Consider the following 22940-nt stretch of genomic DNA (forward strand, 5'->3'; position numbering starts at 1 on the left):
AAATCGGTTTCTCGATTATCCTTGTTCGGTTCCTAGAAGCTTTAATTTTTGTTGGTTTGACAGAAGTTTGGTATGTATTATGACCTTCACCTAAATTTATTTTGTATAAATTTCTTGCAGAATCCATGGTGATGGGTTCCCAAAATTCGGCCCTGCCGAATTTAGCAAGCTTTTACTTGTTTATCCTTGATCAGCCTGTATTATCTTATCCTCAGTATACTAGGGGTGGTTCGGCGAAGCTCATATCGCTTTTCTTATTTTGTAATTTAGTCTCTTCTGGGAGTTGATGACCGTGACCTCACTCTAAACCGAACTCTGGCTAAATACTCTAAATTCCACTATGGTCTTTTGTCGGAGTTGAGGGCCAGAGTCCGCAGCGCTGCTCATAATAGGTATTCGACCTGCTTGGATGAAGAGGGCAGCTGGTGCCGAGATGATTCCGCGAAAACTTCTCTACGCTGCGAACATCAGATGGGGCCAAACCAATCTCCCGATTATACTTCTTGAGCTTCTAGAAGGCGTAATTCTTATCATATTTTGCACAATGAGTCTTCCTATGACATATGCCTGACACTGGCCTGCTTCGGGATCACATCGCAGATGGGTCGGAAGATGATGTTGAATTTACAACCTGTTGAGGTATAAATTCGAGGCCTTAGCGGCAGCGCTTAGGCTAAGGGAATTTGTTATGCTGAGAGTAGGCTGAAACGGCCACTGCTTCATTCAGGAGGCCATGGATACAGGAGGTAGGCTGAGAAGGTTCTCAGACTATCTGTTCGCAAGACCGATTCGGGAGAGGTTATTCTGGATTCACTTTTCGGCAAGGTGAGAGTATTTGATTTGGATAAGATCTTGGTCTACAATGACGGCTCCAGCATGGAGTCCGGGACGGGACTGGTGGTTTAATAGTAGACACTCGACATCGGTATGTCAGTTAGAAGTTCGGTCTTTCAGGTAGAGGTCTTTGCCATTACATTGGCCGCAAGTAGATCCCAAAGATGAAACTGCCACCTTCGATACTCAGGATACACATGGACAATATCATGGCCCGGAAGACCTTGAATTAATGGACGATGAAGTGCATGGTCTGCTGTTGACCGGAGGAGGTAGAGGTAGCTGCTGGCCCTTGATAAGTGCAATTAACCGGACACCGTGCGACAGACCATATGGCTCAACGACTACTGTGGACGATGCCTTGATGAGGATAAGGAGGTCGATCGAACACCTGCTCTTCTTATGCACAGGTCTACAAGGGCATAGGCTTTTAATCCTGGGGTGGCGGTTCTTTGTTTTCAGGATATATGATGACAGTCTTCAAGGTCTTGAATTCAAGGACGATAAGGTCGAAATGCGTGCCGGAGTGTATGGGGGCCCATAACTGGCGCCTTGCTTACGACGTTGTGTTAGCTTAGGTTTCCAGACACATCGGTGTTCTAGGAAATGAGAAAGCGGATGAGTATGCCAGGAAGGGTCTCTTGTCTTGCACCCGTGTCTCTTGTCCAACTACTGAACAATGAAGAGGTGATGGCCAGTGCGGAGGCGGTGGCGAGGTGGGAGTCTGTGGGTGGATGTTGGATTGTCACGGCACTCTGGCTGCTGTTGGCCGGAAAGGGGAGTTGCTGGGCCTGAAAAGAGGTCACTGAGTACGATTATAGGAGACTTAACCTGACATGGTGCGATATGCCATATAGCCGGGTGCGTCGGAATCCCGCACAAGGTCCACTATGGACCATGTCTAAATGAGGAGGAGACGTTCAAGCACCTGTAATGTTCATGCCCGGGTCTGTGGGGCTATAGACTTTTCATCCTAGGGAAGCAGTTCTTCTGCGATTTTGGTGATCTTGCGGATGTGTCTCCTCAGATACTTAGATAAGACGAGGGACGCTATGAGATCTTCAAATCATGGATGCGCAGACTCGGAGAACCAATTCTTTGCACTTGGTGAGTGAATACTGGAGTGTGGGGATAAAGGTTAGCCTGCGCTGCCTGTGGCGCTTAACGCTTGTGTTTGAATCCTGACGAGAATATTCGAAAAAATTGTCAGCGGTGGTTATTCTCTCCCAGTGCTGGCGACATTTGTGAGGTACTATACCATATGAAACTTCTTCCGGAAGAGGTGGCGCACTGCTGTACACCGTTCGGACTTGGATGTTAAAGAAAATAGAAAGACCCTTGTGATTGAACTTAAACTTGAATCGGACAGCACTCATTGATATGGGAGAAGTTTGCCCCTGTTCCTTAGTGATATGTTTATGGTAAAATTTGCATTTGCAAGGAGTGAGGGAGGTGGTGTTGGAAAGGAGGATGACGGTGTGTGTGCTCCGCTGACAATACAACACTCCGCTACATAGGACGCTGTCCTCCAGTCATCAAAGCCACTCAGGCCTAAGCAGTTATTCCTCCTCCGGGATTGGACCAAGTCACTGTGAACGCATCCGGGAGTTGTCTCGATCGGGTTTGCGGTTGGGTTCTGTGTGGTTGGTTCATGGGTCGTTGGATATCGGTTAGCCGCTGTCTTTGTTCCTGTTATTGCCCACCGATGTTGTCATCGCCCATTCCGCAAGGAATAGGGCTTACTGGGTGTTCATCATGTTTGATGAGCTGACGGAGGAGTTGACGGTTACTGATTCCTGCTTGATTCCTGCTGCAAGAGGCATTTTACTCTCCATCTTTCTGCTGTTGAGGTCCGAGCAATTGTTGATTTTCCTCATGTGGCATCATCAGTCACATCCATTGCACTTAGCCGTTGTTGAGCGAGTTTCGCACAGGTATTAGCTGATGCCATTGCTGGGATGATGGCTGAGTGGGCTAATCTTGGTGTCTCTGCCCTTAGGGCAGGTGATAGCCATGAGTGGAGGTGATCTTGACGCCAATGCGGATTGGTATTCATAACATGAGCCTATAAAATCGAACAGCTATTAAGGCTTCCAGGGGCTCAGGTTGTCAAGTCGGGAAATATTTGTATATGGGAGCTATATCAGCTTATGGACCGATTTGGAATGTACGTGGCTCGGGTGTGAGAAGTCATAATTATGTGCAAAATTGCAAATAGTCAGAGCCAGGGGCATAAGAAGCCAAATCGAAGTGTCACTTTGAGTGCTATATCCAATGTCCGTGTGGGGACTGCTATACCTGCCCAGCCTCGGCGTGTGGGCTGGGTGGTTTCGGTACATAGAATTGTTCGCTTTAGTAAGGTAATAGAGCTACGTTTAACTCCATTCAGATCATTTATCTCGTAGTTGGTACAACGCCGATACTCTACATCAATGAATTCTGCGAAAGTTCTTTCCTTTAAACCCGCCAAATAATGGTTCGTCTGCTCGTCTTGCTCGTTGATTCGTTGCTAGTGCAATTGTTGTCTGCCGAATTTGTCACGTTTTTTCAGCGTATTCGGTATTGTCTACAATGGTGGGCTATTTACTGGTTCAACGCCGCAACCATGTTTTCATGTTGCAGGGCGGTCCTGAGGGAAGTCACTGTTCACAATGAGAGAGGGATCAAGATTGGCCTGGACGTTAAGTTAAAGCCACTCAGAATCATTATTTGGTACAACTCTTTCCGCCAATGGTGGAAAGTTTTAATGTGCCCGCGTTCATTCGAAGTGGTTTCGCCTCATTGGAGGTGACCGTACCATGGCCGTACGCCATGGCGGCCTCCTCCGCTAACATTATGCCTCTCTTATTTATTTTTTATTTCAATTCATAACTGCTGATTAAACAATCAACCCAGTCCAAAGACTTTGATAACACTTCCAACGTTTCACTTAACAGGCACCTGCAACTGTTCAACCCTTGACATTTGATAATAACAGGAAAAGGCAAAACTTCTGCCATAATGACAATGTAGGATGTAAGCGAAACGAAAACATTGGAACCACCTACAGCAAAGCTCCTTTAACAAAAGTAGCCACCAAAACACGAAAATCAAAATCACTAAACAAACTAATGTGGTATTTTGACAATGCGAAATTAATTTCATTTCCTGGCAGTCACTAGGCAACCAAACAGTCAGCCAGCCATACAAGTGAAAGGGAAGGTGTAACAAATCATCTTCGAAAGATGCCTTCGTGGCTTCAGGGCATCAAACGGTGGCCAAGATAACATGCAACATAAATTCCTAACACCATTTGGCGCTTCATTCCTTCAAGACACTGATGATGATTTACAAAAGCTATGGAGGATTTTTTTTTTGAATTTTTTGCAATAGCTTTCAAAGTCTTTGAGGAAGATAAATATTTGTAGGCCTCTTTTGACAATTAAAACAAAAGGTGTTAAGAAAAAATTTTGCTGCAACATTAATAATTTTTTTTATCATATTTAACTGCAATTTTGTAGACATTCTTTTTTTTTTGTATGCCATTATTTTAAATCTCATAAATTCACACGATTTTCAAGAAAATTGCGTGGCGGATTAAAGAATGCCAACAACAAAAGTAAAACAAAAGAAAATGAATGGAGCCTATGTGATGGGCTTCTGGGAGAGAAGCTTCATCTTGGTTACCTCTATGGCCACAATTTTAGTTGAATGTAAAACATTTTGTGCATAAAATTATGAAGATTATCATGTTGTGGTTGCCGATTATTATGCTGCAAACAACCATAGCAATGATGATGGTGATGATGTTGATGATGATGATGATGATGATGATGACGAAGAAGATTACGATGAGGAAGATTGTGCTGCTGATGCGATGCCAGCGACTATGTAATGAACGTTTTTAAGTAACAGCAACAAAATGTTGCAATTTGCTTTACATACTTTTTATTATATGCATGCTATGCGATAACATTAACTTAATTTCTTTAAATTAAGAAAAATATAAAATAAGGGAACGTATCCCAAGAATTCGATACCAAATTTTTTTAAAAAATTTTGCTGTATCAAAGTTTTAATACAAAATTTTGTGGCATAAAATTTTAAAAGAAAATCTTGGGTGCAAAAATTTTTTAAACAAAATTTTACTGTGCCAAATTTTTTATAGAAAAATATTTCGGTGCCAAATTTTTTATAGAAAATATTTCGGTAAAAATTTTTTTATAAAAAAATTTTTATCATGATTTTTCGAACATCTTCCAGCTCGAAATCGTCCTCAATACCTTCTTTTCAAAGAATAGTATAGCAAAGAACTTATAAAAGTTGAGCAAGTGTGTGTTTTTTCAAAACACTTTGCCTGGCTAGTGTATCATGATTTCTGTTGCGATCATGTAATAACATCAGCACAATTGTCAAATTGATTAAAAACAAGTAAAAGTGTGCCAAGTTCGGCCGAGCCGAATCCAACACGGATCGCATTTGTCGAGCTCTTGCCACGGTATCTCTTTTTAGGCAACAACAAAGGATAAAAAAAAATAATTGCTATGTTATTGGAATAATATCAAGTTATCTCTCATTTCGGACCATAATTGAACGGAATATTGGGGACCATAGTAGACTCCATTGAGTAAAATTTCAGGCAACTTCTTACATCTTCAGCACTTTAGGGGCTGAAGAAGTAAGATCGGTTTGAGGGGACTCCATTAGGCTATAACCTGATTCATGCCATTTTCGACACATATGTAAAAGGTCATGAGAGAAGCCGTGGTACAAAATTTCAGCTAAATCGGATAATAATTGCGCCATCTGGTGGCTCAAGAAGTCATCGGTTTATATGGCAGCTATATCAGTTATTGCACCGATTTGAGTTATTCTTAGCACAGTTGTTGAAAGTTATAACAAAACACGTCATGCGAAATTTCAGCCAAATCGGATAATAAATGCGTCCTCTAGAGGCTCAAGAAGTCAAGACCCCAGATCGGTTTATATGGCAGCTATATCAGGTTATGGAACGATTAGAACCATTCTTTATACAGTTGTTGGAAGCCATAAGAAAACACGTCACGCAATATATCAGCCAAATCGGATAGGAATTGCTCCCTGCAGAGGCTCACGATGTCAAGACCCCAGATCGGTTTATATGGCAGTTATACCAGGTTGTTTATCGATTTGAACCATACTCAGCACAGTTATTGGAAGTCATAATAAAATACCTCATGCTAAATTTCAGCCAATTCGGATAATAATTGCGTCCTCTAGTGGCTCAAGAAGTCAAGACCCAAGATCGGTTTATATGGCAGCTATATCAGGTTATTAACCGATTTGAACCATACTTGGTATAGTTGTTGGATATCATAACAAAACACGTCATGCCAAATTTCATTCCAATCGGATAATAATTGCGCAGAGGCTCAAGAAATCAAGACCCAAGATCGATGTACATGGCAGCTATATTAAAACATGGACCGATATGACCCATTTACAATCATAACCCACCTACACCAATGAGAAGTATTTGGGCAAAATTTCAAGCGGCTAGCTTAACTCCTTCGAGAGTTAGCGTGCTTTCGACGGACGGACGGACATGGCTAAATTGACTTAAAATGTCTGAGACGAATATTTCAAGGAGTTGCAAACAGAATAACGAAATAAGTATACCCCCATCCTATGGTGGAGGGTATCAAAATTTGATTCCAAAATTATTCTATAAAAAAATTTGGTACCCAAAAAAATGTTTCTATAAAAAAGATTTGTTAGCAAAAGTTTTTCTCTAAACAAAATTGGGTAGCAAAATTTTTTCTAGAATTTGGAAGCGATATTTTTTCTATAAAAATAATTTGGTAGCATAATTTTTTCTATAAAAAAAATTTGGTAGAAAATTTTTTCTATAAAAAAAGTTTAGTAGAAAAATTTTTTCTATAAAAAAATTTGGTGGCAAAATTTTTTCTATAAAAAAAATTTGGTAGCAAAATTTTTTCTATAAAAAAAATTTGGTAGCAAAATTTTTTCTAGAATTTGGAAGCGATATTTTTTCTATAAAAATAATTTGGTAGCATAATTTTTTCTATAAAAAAAATTTGGTAGAAAATTTTTTCTATAAAAAAAGTTTGGTAGCAAAATTTTTTCTATAAAGAAGAATTGTTACCAATTTTTTTTATAAAAAAAAATTTTGGTTAGTCAACTCAGCTATCATCCCAACAACGGCATCATCTAATACTCGTGCTAAACTGCGTTAATATCTGCTCAGATTGTCACTGCCACATTCGCTCAACAAAGGCTTAGTGCAATGGATATGACTGATGATGCCATATGAGGAACACCAACAATTGCTCGGACCTCAACAGTAGGATAGAATAGGACGGGAGAACAAGGCCCCCTGCTGCACGAATCAAGCAGTCTAATCGACAATGCTTCCGTCATCTCACCAAGCATGATGAACACCCAGTGATCTCTATTCCTTGCGGGATGGGCGACGCCAACATCCGTAGAAGGATTAATTGCTTAGGCCTAAGTGGCCTAAGGGTCCGATGTCGAAGATTTCAGTTCCGTCTTATCGGGCCACAACTCCCGAATTGATGACGAATCCAGTGCCTTTTGGACCGCCAAGACTTTCGCCTGAAAGACGCTAAGCCATCCAGATGCCGATATGACTCTCTGATTTCAGAGAATTTAATGAAGACTCCTGATATGGTTTCCCCAACCAATTTAGACCCCCACGATTGTACAGAAAATCCTGGTAAGGACGGAGTATCCACAGCCCAGAAGTCCCTTTTCCGGAAAAAGACTTTCAACGCATCAACAAGGAAGGAGTCCGCTGGTATATAATCACTCGCGACGCATATAGCTTTCCTCCACGTTTTCCCCTCCTTCCACCAGATGAACAGAGGAACTCAAAGTATGAGGACGGCCAGAGCGATATTCGCTGCCACACACCCAACATACTGGTGCAAAGGCCTAAGATTGAGAATAACATTCGGCGTCTCTCTTGGAATATTTCCCTTTGGTTCTGAGATAAGCACTGTTGTGTTATCCCATAAATTCTCGACCATCCTATGGAGGGTACAGTTGTCCAGAACCCAATGCCACCCAGACATTAATAGGTGAGAATCGACCGAAATATCCAGTGTACCGTTCTTGGTCTAAACCCCCTAATTCTTCCAATCGAATTGCGACAGAAGAAGAGCGTATGTAATCTCCATTGGACCTTTACAAGACGTTTTTTCTTCACTCATATGTAGTTAGACACCGGAGAGAGAGATAGTTCTACCCCATTCCGGACAGGTTCTTTGAAAACTTCCAGAGTTCTCCTGCTGGTCAAATTTACTTACTCAATACACCAGGAAGGGTGTATTGGCAACACTTTTTTTTAGTCCTCGCTTTCTGAAAGCCCACTGAACGAGGTCCGTTATAGCAGAGGAAAGGGTACCCCATCATCGTGGCGACATCAGCATATGCATCGACATTACCCCTTTTCGTAAGAACTCAGATCCTATAGATAACCAGTAGCCACAAAAGAGGAGATAAAATATTTCCTTGTGTAGTTTCTCTAGTCAGTATCTTCCTTTTCCGGACTTCCGCCAGTAATGCGTAAATAAAGCGACCTTTCAGCATCATATCAATCCAATTCACTATAAGAGACCCTTAGGTGCACCAGGTCACCATGCATGCTGACCATTTTCAAAGTTATTATTTTTAAAATGTATATTAAAATCCCCTCTCATTTCAAGAAGGTCGCCAAAGTGAAGCCATCCCACCAACCAGCCAACCACGTAATGAAAAGCACTGCCAACCGATCGACGTAGTGTAAGAATTCGGATGGTAGCGTGCCAGTGAAGTAGCGATACTGTCTCTAATGTTTGCGTGATTAGTCCCGGGAGGGTTTTCAAAATGAAGGATGACTTTAAAAGAAGGTCGCCAAAGTGAAGCCAACCGTCCAACCAGCCAACCACATGATGAAGGGCACTGTCAACCAATCGACCGCTAGTATAAGCATACGGATAGTAGCGTGCCATTGAAGTATCGATACTGTCTTTAATGTTTGCGTGATTAGTCCCGGCAGGGTCTTCAAAATGAAGGATGAGAGATTGATTGCCTTGTAGCCTATGAGTAGGCAGGTTTCTCCGCCATTGGAATGTAAGCCCCTCTTATCATCCTCCACCTAGTTGGGATGTAGTCTAGTAAAATGCGGCAACTTAAAATCATCTGAAGGAGTCGTATACGCCATACGGTCCTCACCTCTGCAATATATCATCGATTAGGACTAAGTTTGCTGGTACACCACTGTGTAAATTTCAGACAAATCGGATAAGAATTGAATCCTCAAGAGGCTTAAGACCTCAAATGGGGTGATCGGTTCCCCAATACATGTTTTAAGTAGTCTCTTTAGGGTCTTCAAAATGAAGGAAAGGACAAAATGAAGGAAAGGACACTGATTGGCCTGTAGTCCTTGGGTAGAGAGTTCATCGGTTTCCCCGATGAACTCTCGTAGTCCAGCAATACGAAGCTCTTAAAAATCATCTCAAGGAGTCGTATGCCATACAATCCTGGGTTTTGCAACATACCAAACAGTACGCCATCAGGTCCCGTTGATTCCGGTTGAAACGAGTTCTCCGCCCAGACTATTCTTCCTTTCGTTATCATGTCCTTAACCACGGACAGTGACACCGCACTGAGTTGTAACCGAGGGACATCAATACCGTGTGGGTATATCTTGCCCTCGGCTACCTTTGAGCTCTCGGGGAAGTGTTTAGCAGCCATAAAGTCAGGCATTTTAGAGCTAGACTCCCTCCAGGTTCCGCTAGAATGCTTGCAAGGCTTTTTGGATCCTGAGATAGCACCCGGGTGAGCCTGGATGACTTTTTCACTCACTAGGTGTGATAAATTATATTATGTTACAAAAATTATTATGCAAGTGATTGAGACTGATAGACAATGGGACAACTGATCGTCATCCAGGGAGCTTTAGACCTGGTAAATTCACCATTGTCCAGATATTCACCTTACCTCCCAAACTGAAAAAGCCTAAGTAGGAAGTATGTGTTTATACCTTACACTCCTACTGTGGTACAGGGTATTATAACTTAGTGAATTAGTTTGTAACACCCAAAAGGAAGAGAGATAGACCCATTGATGAGTGTACCGATCGACTCAGAATCACTGATTCGATTTAGCTATGTCCGTCTGTCTGTCTGTCCATGTTAAATTGTGTACAAACTACAGGTCGCAATTTTCATCCGAACGTCTTCAAATTTGGTATGAGCATGTTTTTCGGCCTAGAGACGAAGCCAATTGAAATTGGTAAAAATCGGTTCAGATTTAGATATAGCTGCCATATATATGTTCGTCCAATTTGCATTAATACTGCAATAAAATGGTCATTTGTTATTCGATTTTTTCGAAATTTGGCCAGAAGGAGTTTTTTATGACTCCTGATATTACAGATGAATTTCAAAGAAATCGGTTCAGATTTGAATATAGCTCCCATATATATGCTCGTCCGATTTACAGTAATAATGCAATAAAATGCTCATTTGTTGCCCGATTCTCTCGAAATTTGGCAGAAAGGATTTTTTTTTGACTCTCGACATTTATGGTGAATTTCACAGAAATCGGCCCAGATTTAGATATAGCTATCATACATGTATATCGCTAGATTTTCACCCCAAGATCCACTGCAAGCGCATTCTTTGACCAATCTTGCCAACATTTTCCACAACGCTTTCCTCGACGATTTGCAATGATGCTGTCATTTGTCAACCTAGTTATTACAGTTTGATCATATTTGCTTGCCAAAGTCCATCAAAATTGGTTCAGAATTGGATATAGCTCCCACATTGTACTTATAGGGTAGGTATAGGGTATTATACAGTCGTCACCGCCCTGTGACTTTTGCCCTTCCTTATTGTTTTTTTTTTTCAAAAACGATCCCTAGGCAAAAAATATTCTCTACCTTCGTATGGGTTTCTATCCTGCTCCCAGCCCTAATACCTACGCTTGAATGCACAAAATTCTGCATTAGTCTAGATGCAGACTGGTGCCAGACTACAGTAGGCCTCATACTTGTAAAAATTCATAATCGCATTTGTACTATGTGATTAAAATAATCACTAGCAAAGAGCTACCAAAACACTGGAATGCACTTGGCGCTGGATTACAACCAAAGTTTTTTTTTTCTTATTTTAAAATTTTTTTTGTCTGGTGTTTATTTAGCATGCCATTCAAGATATCTTCATTGCAGGTGATGTTTTTTGCTTTTGGTTCAGTTTTCCTTCCTTTTATAAATGTATATGGTGTTAGTGGCTGTCTTTGATTGCCACTGTGAACAAAACTGTGAAATACTTCGACTCTAATGGTTTGTGGAGTAATTGCAACATGCGAGTGAGCATCTCACATAAAACAAACCATGTCATCCCGTACCAAAAACCCAAAACCCCAAGCCTAACTAACCTAAGGTGAAACAATACGCAGCAGTCAGTCAAGCAACCAACTTTAGCTTAGCTTAAATGAAGATAGACTTTGGAGAAAAATAAATTAACATAGACGCTTGGTTTTTTTTCTCAAATTTCGAAATGGTAACAGCAATTGTAAGGCACTGGATGCAGTCACCATCCAGCCCTATCCTCTAAAGAGTTAATACGGTGGCCTGGGTTTACACTGGGTAACAAAGTGATAATAATGTCTTATTGATAAGTGATATACCATCCATGGCTTGGGATTATGATCCGCGGAAATAATGGTCCGGAATTGAAAACCGACTGCCAAATCAGTTCTAATATCATAATGATAAGCTCCACACTCAACAAAATTGGTTTTTCAAAACAGTTAAAATGTTTGCTAAAACAACGGTTTTTGTTTGTTGAAAATGGGAAACCAGCTGTTATTACAGCTGTTTCAGCAAACATAGTGCTGATTTTCTAGCAAACATTCCGTAATGTATTTTCAACTATCAAAATCTGCTGTTTTAAATACAAAACTCTGCGGAAATATTGAAAAAATATTTTGAAATGAATAATTTTTTTTGTGCTATTATTTATTTTTGTGTTTTACGGCTGGTCATGTTTTTTGACAACCTTGGGCACTTTTTACAAAAGGAGTCGAGCTAATGGCCATCACCAATTATGTTCAATCCCATGGCAGCCGGTTGGTCGTACCGGATTGACCCGATGGAGTACTTCATCGGCAAGGGCTGCCGCCTCAGTGTACAATACACTGCTACAACAATAACCAATTATGTTGTGAAGAAGATTTTAATTTGTGAAATATTACTGAATGAAGACATAGAATGAAGACACATAGACACTGTGGCCATTATTATTTTTCGAAAGGTGGTGACAATTCTCGTCAATTTTATTGCTCTGTTAATGTTCATATCGATATATCGATGAAAAATCCATATGGAACGTATACAGCTACTGAGGCACAAATCTCCATTTGCCTACAGGTCAATATCTCAATCAAGAACTTACTTAACTTAAATATCTTAAATCTGGCTGCGTCAGCATTTGATTTGGTCTACCTATAAAGACACACATTTGCACTTAATTTGCCTACTGGTCAATAACCCATTCATGATGCTTCCTTAAATCTGTTTGTCCCAAGACTTTCTTTGGACTACCTATGCACCGTCCCTTCATACTCTTCATTTCTGCGAGGAAAATCATTTGTTAGCTTTTTCTGATATTTTGCCTTTTAACACTACAGCAACAATCCATCTCTCGTATAGAACAACAAAAGTGCAAAGGTATTTTAAACAGGGAAATGCGGCATAAGTGCTTTATGCCTACACGCTTTATACGCTAACTTTTGAAGGAGTAAAGCTAGGCGCTTGACATTTTGCACAAATACTTCTTATCAGTGTAGCTCAGTTGGGATTTTTAATGGGCCATATTGGTCCATGTTTTGATATAGCTGTCATATAAACTGATCTTGGATCTTGACTTCTTGAGCCCCTAGAGAGCGCAATTATTATGTTATGACCACCAACAACTTTGCTAAGTATGGTCCAAATCGGTTCATAACCTGATATAGCTGCTATATAAACCGATCTGGGATCTTGACTTCTCTGGCCTCTAGAGGGCACAATTCTTACCAAATTTGGCTGAAATTTTGCATAAAATGTTTTGTTATGACGTTTAACAACTATTCTAAGTATGGTGGAAATCGATTCATAACCTGATAAAGCTGCCATATAAATCGATCTGGTATCCTGATTTCTTAGGCCTATAGAGGTCGCAATTCTTATCAGATTTGGCTGAAATTTTGCACAAAGTGTTTTGTTATGACTTTTAACAACTACACTAAGTAAAGTTCAAATCGGTCCACAGCCTGATATGGATGCCATATAAACCGATCTTGGATCTTGACTTCTTAAGCCTCTAGAGGGCGCAATTCTCATCCGATTTGACTGAAATTTCGCACGAGGTGGTTTGTTATGACTTCCAACAACTGTGCAAAGTATGGTTTAAATCGGTACATTACCTAACATATTGGGTTGCCCTAAAAGTAATTGCGGATTTAGATATAGTCGGCGTTGACAAATTATTTCACAGCTTGTGACTCTGTAATTGCATTCTTTCTTCTGTCAGTTATCAGCTATTACTTTTAGCTTGCTTTAGAAAAAAAGTGTAAAAAAAGTATATTTGATTAAAGTTCATTATAAGTTTTATTAAAAATGCATTTACTTTCTTTTAAAAAATCCGCAATTACTTTTTGGGCAACCCAATAGCTGCCATACAAACCGATCTGGGATCTTGACTTCTTAGGCCTCTAGGGGGCGCAATTCTCATCCGATATGGCTGAAATTTTGCATGAAATGTTTTGCTATAACTTTCAACAACTGTGCTTGGTATGGTTCAATTCGGTCCATAACCTGATATAGCTGCCATATATGCCGGTATTGGATCTTGACTTCTTGCGACACTAGAGGGTGCAATTCTCATCCGATTTGGCTGAAATTGTGCATGAAGTGTTTTGTTATGACTTTAAAAATTGTGCTAAGTATGGTTCAAAGCGATCCAGAACCGGACATAGCCGCCATATATACCAGTATTGGATCTTGACTTCTATCGACTCTAGAGGGCGCAATTCTCATCCGATTTGGCTGAAATTGTGCATGTAGTGTTTTGTTATAGCTTCCAAAAATTGTGATAAGTATGGATCAAATCCGTACATATCCTGATATAGCAGTCATATAAACCGATCCGAGATCTTGACTTCTTAAGCCTCTGGAGGGAGCAATTCTTATCCGATTGGCTGAAATTTTGTAAATTGACTTCTCCCAGGACCTTCAACATTGTTGTCCAATATAATCTGAATCGATGTATAGCCTGATTCAGCTCCCATATAAAACGATCTCCCGATTATGCTTTTTCCGCCCTAATAAGGCGCAATTCTTATCCGAATGGACTGAAATATTACATTCAATTCATTTATGGTCCGAATCGGAGTATAATCTAATATGGTGTTGGTAATGGCTTCGTTCGATTTATTTCGAGCTTTCTCAGAGATCGCACTTTTCGAGTTGTTATAGATGGGTTCTCATCCAATGAGCATATATTGACCGCAGGTGTACCCCAGGGCTCTGTTCTTTCTATTTTTTCTTATTTTCATCAACGATCTGTTGGGTCAGACATCGAATCCGATCTACTCATTTGCGGATGACAGTAATCTCTGTCATTGGTACTCATTCGACCATAGGCCTAGTCTTTGAGAGATTGAGGACAAGAGTCAGTTTATGGATGATACACTCTGCAGGCCATTTCTGAGTGGGGTCGAATGAATCGAGTAGACTTGAATGCAATGAAGACTCAGTGCTGCTTGTTGTCACACAAACGTTTCACTTGACCCATTACGATAATCTTTTCTTATTAACGGTGTAGATGTTGAGCAATCAGAAGCTCTTGATGTTCTGGACATGAAAATACAAAGTGATGTCCGTTGGGCTAAACATGTATTTGAAGTGTCGAAAGAAGCTTTCAAGTGTTTAGGCTTCCTTAAACGGTGTAAGAATTACTTCACTCGATCTGGTCTTCTTAACATCTACACCACTTCATAAGGCCAAAAATGGAGTACAACTCACATGTTTTTCCCACCCACTGTGACATCCAAAGATTTAAGAAACATTTCAATAAGCACTACATCCTTTTCCCCCCTTCCTATTCCTAATTTCCTCTCGCCAACGCAATGCTCTGCATTCATAGGGGGACGTCCCCGCGTGTTGGCTGACAAAAAAAAAAAACATTACAAATCGTATCCATTATTGTCGGTTTGTTTGTCTTACATGAGATACCGCACAAAGAACTCGACAAACGCGATCCATGGTGGAGGGTGTATAAAATTCGGACCGACCAAACTTAGCACGCTCTCATTTGTTTCTTCTAGCATGTCCACTCAAATTAAGCAGCAGTCATTTTCAACAAACAACAGACTTCTCAACAGTAGGCCTTCTGTTCTGAAATTGCAGAACTACTGCTGTAAGAGCAGAGCTACTGCTGTAAGAGCAGAACTACTGCTGTAAGAGCAGAACTACTGCTGTAAGAGCAGAACTACTGTTGTAAGAGCAGAACCACTGCCGTAAGAGCAGAACTACTGCTGTAAGAGCAGCAGAGTGTTTGCTCTTTTCAGCAGACTTTTTCCAAAGACTTCAGTTTGTAGGTTTATTATCCACTGCATCCATGTGATGACCCACCAGCAGAGATTGGTTTGCGGATTTTTGCGCGGGAAGTATGAAGAAGAAGAAGAATAAATGTGATTACTAGATCGTTTTTTCGCTGATTTCCTGCTTAGATTTTGGAATATACCCAGGACACATAAAAACACTGAAAACACCTCTACATTTGACTTCTATTTTGATCCCCTCTTCCATAAAAACTTTTGCATTTCTTAAATCTTTTTTATGTTACCTAGTGTAAGCATTTTTTCAACTTTCATAACAAATGCAAGTAGGAAAAACTTCCCACATAATAATTTGTAGCTAATTAACACTTTAGCGATTAACACAATCGCAAAAATATTACAAATGTGAATTAATTGTACAGCACACATATTTGTATATGGGACTTGTACTGATTTTCCCGAGTTTTTTTTTCTGTGTTTCTTTGCAGATTTTGGAATCCAGCAACGAAGACCAACGACCACCAAATGAGGCAAATGGCAATACCATGTCGGCACAACGCGCTAATTGGCTCAACAAATTGGGTGGCGGTGGTCCCATGGATGGCATGGAGGCCAGGAAATATTCAGCTCCCCATGGTGTTTATGATAATGGACGTTACTACTAGATCCAAAAGATCGATAAAAGCCCAAAGCCCCCCTTCAAAAAAAAAAAAAAAACAAAACACACCCTCAAAGTGAATATTAAGTAAAACTCCCACAAAAAACAACTTTCAAAGCCCAAGCAGACGGACAACTTATAAAGGAGAGCAAAACTAAATTAAAAAACCATACCATAAAGAAAAGAAAATTTTTATGTTTTTGTTAAACTCATCTTAAAGTATTAAAAAAAATTAACAAAAAAAAAAAAAACAAATTCCAAGAAGTATATGCTCAATTCCCTAAAAATTCTTCGGTGTTATCATACAAAGTTCCTAAAAGGTCTCCAACACTTCAAGATCACAATATTAACTCCCCTATCATAAACAACTATAACTCATAAGGGAACTATTTAATCGATATCGTTCTTCACTTTGGTTGTAATTGGATTTTATTTTCCCCAATTATCCATCCATGTTTTATGTCGGTTGGTTGATTTTCCCTTCAATCCTATGTGGTATATATATCGTCTATGTTATCGTAAAGGTTTCCCCATATTTATTTTTTATTCGCAATACTGTGTTTAAATGTGTGTCTTTATATAAAAAAGGAGAAAAAAATTACAAAAAAAAAAATAACGAATCAAAAGCAGTAAATCTTTAACTCATTGTAACCTGGATACAATAATTTTAATGTAGTGACATCGAGTAAATACTCTCAGATCTCCATACTATACAATGTATGATTGTTATAATACGAACACAAAAAAAATTAAAATAATAAAAACAAACTACTTATATGTATATGTATAAATAAATCTTAGCTCTTAATGATGATAATAAAAGCGTTTGAATGAAATAAAACTTTCAGGTTGGTTTCAATATAGAATAGTTGAAGACATTGTAAAGTAAAAATAGACAGGGCGAATCTTCTCTACCTTCTAGCCCTCTACATTGGATCAAACCGATTTGAAGCATTTCCACGTCACGAGCAATATGCAAATTTTCAGTCCAATTGTCGACCAACTGGGTCATTGAGTTTCTGAAGTCGTCATAGTGGGATAAGGGTCAACATGAGAACTGTATCGGGTTATTCACCGACTTTGCGCAAACTTGCACATTGCAACGAAAGTCATAAAGAACACCATGTTTCAAATTTAATAAAAATTGGTTGAATATCTTGTCCTACATTGTAGGGTCTACAGCGATTCAAGATGGAATTTAGGAAGGCAGGCTAAAATATAAACCGATTTGAACCACTAGCAATCTTCAATCTTTCAAGATGGAATCTAGGAAGGCAGGCTAAAATATAGACCGATTTGACCCACTAGCAATCTAAACCGATATATTGGGTTGCCCAAAAAGTAATTGTCGGTAATATAGTAGTAATATAGTCGGAGTTGTCAAATTTTTTCAACGGCTTGTGACTCTGTAATTGCATTCTTTCTACTGTCAGTTATCAGCTGTTACTTTTAGCTTGCTTTAGAAAAAAAGTGCACGAAATTTTGTTTACATTTGTTTGTTTGGCGTCAATTTTAATATGGAGCCCACAAAGGAGCATTTTCGTCATATTTTACTTTATTATTTCCGTAAAGGAAAAAACGCGGAGCAGGTTGCTAAAAAGTTACGAGATGTGTATGGTGATAAAGCCTTAAAAGGAAGACAGTGTCAAAGTTGGTTTCGCAAATTCCGTTCTGGAGATTTTTCACTTAAAGATGAACCACGATCAGGTCGGCCAAATGAAGTTGATGATGACCAAATCAAAGCATTAATCGAATTGGATCGTCATGTAACTGAGCGTGAGATAGGAGAGAAGTTAAATATACCAAAATCAACCGGTCATTATCATATAAAAAGTCTTGGACTGGTGAAAAAGCTTGATATTTGGGTACCACATGTATTGAAAGAAATTCATTTAACAAACTGAATCAACGCTTGTGATATGCACCTTAAACGCAATGAATTCGATCCGTTTTTAAAACGAATCATAACTGGAGATGAAAAATGGATTGTTTACAACAACGTTAGTCGAAAACGATCATGGTCCAGCTCAAACCACTTCAAAGGCCGATATGCACCAAAAGAAGGTTATGCTGTCTGTTTGGTGGGATTGGAAGGTTGTGGTATATTTTGAGCTTCTTCCAAGGAACCAAACGATTTATTCGGATGTTTACTGTCAACAATTGGACAAATTGAATACAGCCATCAAAGAGAAGCGACCAGAATTGGTCAATCGTAAAGGTATCATATTCCACCAGGACAACGCTAGACCGCACACATCTTTGGTCACTCGCCAAAAATTGAGTGAGCTTTGCTGGGAACTTTTGATGCATCCACCATATAGCCCTGACCTTGCACCATCACACTACCATTTATTTCGATCTTTACAGAACTCCTTAAATGGTAAAACTCTCGGCAATGATGAGGCTATAAAATCGCACTTGGTTCAGTTTTTTGCAGATAAAGGCCAGAAGTTCTATGAGCGTAGAATACCAAATTTGCCAGGAAGATGGCAAAAGGTTATCGAACGAAATGGCAATTATATATTTGATTAAAGTTCATTCTAAGTTTTATTACAAATGCATTTACTTTCTTTTAAAAAATCCACAATTACATTTTAGGCAACCCAATACATCAATATGATGTATTTTGTAGAGTTGGGAGTCTATAACATTTCTTGTTGGTAAGCGTGCTTTCAAAAGTCATAAAAGAAGAGTTTATCCGAAACTTTGAGGAAGTAAGCTAAGTATGCTGAAAAAGGCTCTAAAATTAAAAAAGGGGACGCCACTTGAAATAACTTCCCAAAACTGAAAATTAATCCCCAAAATTGAGGAATTAGAATTGAGGAAATAGCACCCAAAAAAAAAAATTAATTGAATAATTTCCCAATAATTGAAATAAGTCCCCAAGATGAAAATGATTTAACCCCCCAATAATTTTTGGGGTCTTATATCATTTTTTCAAAATTTAAACAGATTAAGGAAATTTACTCAATATATAAATTTTAATAATTCAGTATATATAAACGAGTAAGGTAAGGCAAAAGTCGGACAATGCCGTCTTTATAATGCTCTTTACCTACCCTATAAGTGCAAAAAGGGAACTATATCTAATTCTGAACCAATTTTGATGGACCTCTGCGGATATTGTCAGGTGGGTTATTGCATATTACCCTAAATCAGACGAACATATGTGGGAGCTATATTTGAATCTGAACCGATTTTGACCAAACTTCTTAGATATTGTGGTATGAAAGCGTTGTGCAAAGTTTTGAAAAAATTGGCCAATAAATGCGCTTGCAGTGAAAAAAATGAAAATCGGGCGATATACATATATGACAGCTATATATAAATCTGAACCGATTTCTATGAAATTCACCATTAATATCTAGAGCCATAAGAAAATTCTTCCTGGTAAATTTCGAGAGAAAAGGTTAACAAATGAGCACTTTATTGTAATATTTCTCAAAATCGGACAAACATATATATATGGGAGCTATATCTAAATCTGAATCGATTTCGAGCAAACCTCTTAGATATTGTGGTAGTCGTCGAGGAAAGCGTAAGTTCGGCCCTGCGGAACTTGTGATTCGCACCACCTCGGGTATATACGTAAACCACCTTTCGTCATAATCCGGTGAAAAATGCATTATTTATGCACCCATAGCAGCTATATCCATATATGGTCCGACTTCGACCAAATTCGGCACGGACATTGAGTGGTGTAATAAATACAAGTCACGCTTCAATTTTGTAGAACAAAATATTGACTTTCTTGGCAGCTAAATCCAAATATAGACCCATCTAAACCATATAGAACACGGATGTCGAAAAGCCTAACACAAGTCACTGTGTCAAATTTTAACGACATCGAACATGCCAAATACCGTCTGAATAGGTTCATAACCTGATATAGCTCCCATATACACCGATTTCCTGATTTAACTTCTTTATCCTCTTTAGTCACAATTCTTATCCGATTTGGGTGACATTTTGCACAATGACATCTATGGTCTCCAACATCTAAACCAAGTATGGCCCGATTCGGTCTTTTACAGGATATTGCTCCAATATCATAGGAATTCTTATCCATTTTCCTTTGTTTGCCTATAAAGAGATATCGGGCGAAGAACTGGACAAATGCGATCTATGGGTGTATAAGGTTCGTCCCGGCCAAACTTAGCACGCTTTTACTTGTTATACGCTCCACCATAGGAAGGGGGTTTACTAATTTCGTCATTCTGTTTGCAACTCCTCGAAATATTCGTCCAAGACCCCGTAAAGTATATATATTTTTGATCGTCATGACATTTTAAGTCTGTTTAGCCATGTCCGTCCGTCCGTCCGTCTGTCTGTCTGTCGAAAGCACGCTAACTTTCGAAGGAGTAAAGCTAGCCGCTTGAAATTTTGCACGAATACTTCTAATTAGTGTAGGTCGGTTGGGATTGTAAATGGGCTATATCGGTTCACGTTTTAATATAGCTGCCATATAAACCGATCTGGGATCTTGACTTCTCGAGCCTATACAGGGAGCAATTTTTATCCGATTTGGCTGAAATTTTGCACGAGGTATTTTATTATGACTTCCAACAACTGTGCTGAGTATGGTTCAAATAGGTTCATAACCTGATGTAGCTGCCATATAAACCGATCTGGGGTCTTGACTTCTTGAGCCACTAGAGGACGCAATTATTATCCGATTTGGCTGAAATTTTGCACGAGGTGTTTCGTTATGACTTTCAACAACTGTGCTAAGAATAGTTCAAATCGATCCATAACCTGATATAGCTGCCATATAAACCGATCTGGGGTTTTGACTTCTCGAGCCTCTACAGGGATCAATTCCTGTCCGATTTGGCTGAAATATTCCATGACGTGTTTTGTAATGACTTCCAACAACTATGCTAAGAATAGTTCAAATCGGTCCATAACCGGATATAGCTGTCTAATAACCAATCTGGGGTCTTGATTTCTTGACCTTCTAGAGGGCGCAATTCCCATCCGATTTGGCTGAAATTTTGCACGACATGTTTTGCTATGACAGCCAACATCTGTGCTAAGTAAGGTTCAAATCGGTCTATAACCAGATATATCTGCCATATAAACCGATCTTGAATCTTGACTTCTTGAGCCGCTAGAGGGCGCAGTTCTTATCCGATTTGGCTGAAATTTAGCACGACGTGTTTTGTCATGATCTCCAACAACTGTGTCAAATTTGGTTTAAAGTAGTCTAAAGCCTGATGTAGCTGCCATATAAACCGATCTGGGATCTTGACTTCTTGAGCCTCTAGAGGGCGTAATTAAAGGGTGATTTTTTTGAGGTTAGGATTTTCATGCATTAGTATTTGACAGATCACGTGGGATTTCAGACATGGTGTCAAAGAGAAAGATGCTCAGTATGCTTTGACATTTCATCATGAATAGACTTACTAACGAGCAACGCTTGCAAATCATTGAATTTTATTACCAAAATCAGTGTTCGGTTCGAAATGTGTTCATTCACCGTTCAGCGATGAGGCTCATTTCTGGTTGAATGGCTACGTAAATAAGCAAAATTGCCGCATTTGGAGTGAAGAGCAACCAGAAGCCGTTCAAGAACTGCCCATGCATCCCGAAAAATGCACTGTTTGGTGTGGTTTGTACGCTGGTGGAATCATTGGACCGTATTTTTTCAAAGATGCTGTTGGACGCAACGTTACGGTGAATGAACACATTTCGAACCGAACACTGATTTTGGTAATAAAATTCAATGATTTGCAAGCGTTGCTCGTTAGTAAGTCTATTCATGATGAAATGTCAAAGCATACTGAGTATCTTTCTCTTTGACACCATGTCTGAAATCCCACGTGATCTGTCAAATACTAATGCATGAAAATCCTAACCTCAAAAAAAACACGCTTTATTATCCGATTTTGCTGGAATTTTGTACGACGGATCCTCTCATGACCTCACATACGTGTTTATTATGGTCTAAATCGGTCTATAGCATGATACAGTTCCCTTATGAACCGATCTCTCTATTTTACTTCTTGAGCCCTCAAGGTCTCCAACATATAATTTAATTGTGGTCGGAACCGGACCATATTTTGATATCGCTCTAATAGCAGAGCAAATCTTTTCTTGTATCTTGTTTTTCCTAAGAAAAGATGCCGGGAAAAGAAATCGACAAATGCGATACATCATGGAGCGTATATAAGATTCTCGCGGTCGAAATTAGTACGCTTTTACTTGTTTTTAAAAAAATTGTCAACATTTCAAGTAAAAATTTATAAAATTACTGCCATGCTATGACAAAAAAAAAACCATTTCACATTCATTTAGTGGACCATCTAATCATCACAAATGATCATCTCTTTTAAATGCCTTGTAATTGTGATGTAAAAGAGCCTCATTCCCTCCACCGACAAGATAAAGTTGATTTTGTTGATTCTCACACATTTGTCTTGATCAAAATTATTAAAACTTCAACGATTATTTCATTCATTTGAGCTCTTGCAACCCAATTACACAGAAATCAAAGACGATGCAAAGACGATATGTCCACAGAAGATAGCGAGAAAAGCAGACGGGCAGACAGACATATTTCTTCTCACCTTCGGGGTAGACACAACTTTTACCACCTGGACCTGGCGTATAACTGGCGCTTTTGTTTTTGTTGTTGTTGTTTTTCTTTTTTTAAATTTTAAAGTGACGTCTGATGTATGATGTTTTGCCATCCCCATATTAATCGTCATTCTCATTGCTGGTGGATTTGTGGAAACAGCAAATCATTCCAGGCTTAAATCTGGTGGTCGCTCAAACGGTGGGTTGGCTGGTCGGTCGTTCGCTTAGTCAGTGTAACAAGTGTTTGTCGTTTATTGCTTTTTTTTTAAATACCTTT

General features: G+C 39.3%; 1 protein-coding gene across 1 annotated transcript in view; it reads left to right on the forward strand.

Moving 5' to 3' along the window:
* LOC106080947 (uncharacterized) overlaps positions 1-16339 on the forward strand; it is a 54703-nt gene extending 38364 nt beyond the window's left edge. Inside the window, exon 3 of the mRNA XM_013242575.2 lies at positions 15915-16339. Within this exon, the coding sequence (XP_013098029.2) occupies positions 15915-16091 (177 nt within the window). The 3' untranslated portion in view covers positions 16092-16339. The remainder of the gene's footprint in view (positions 1-15914) is intronic.
* Positions 16340-22940: the final 6601 nt, after the last annotated feature.

This window comes from Stomoxys calcitrans, chromosome 3, assembly GCF_963082655.1.
Source record: "Stomoxys calcitrans chromosome 3, idStoCalc2.1, whole genome shotgun sequence".
NCBI classification, from domain to species: domain Eukaryota; kingdom Metazoa; phylum Arthropoda; class Insecta; order Diptera; family Muscidae; genus Stomoxys; species Stomoxys calcitrans.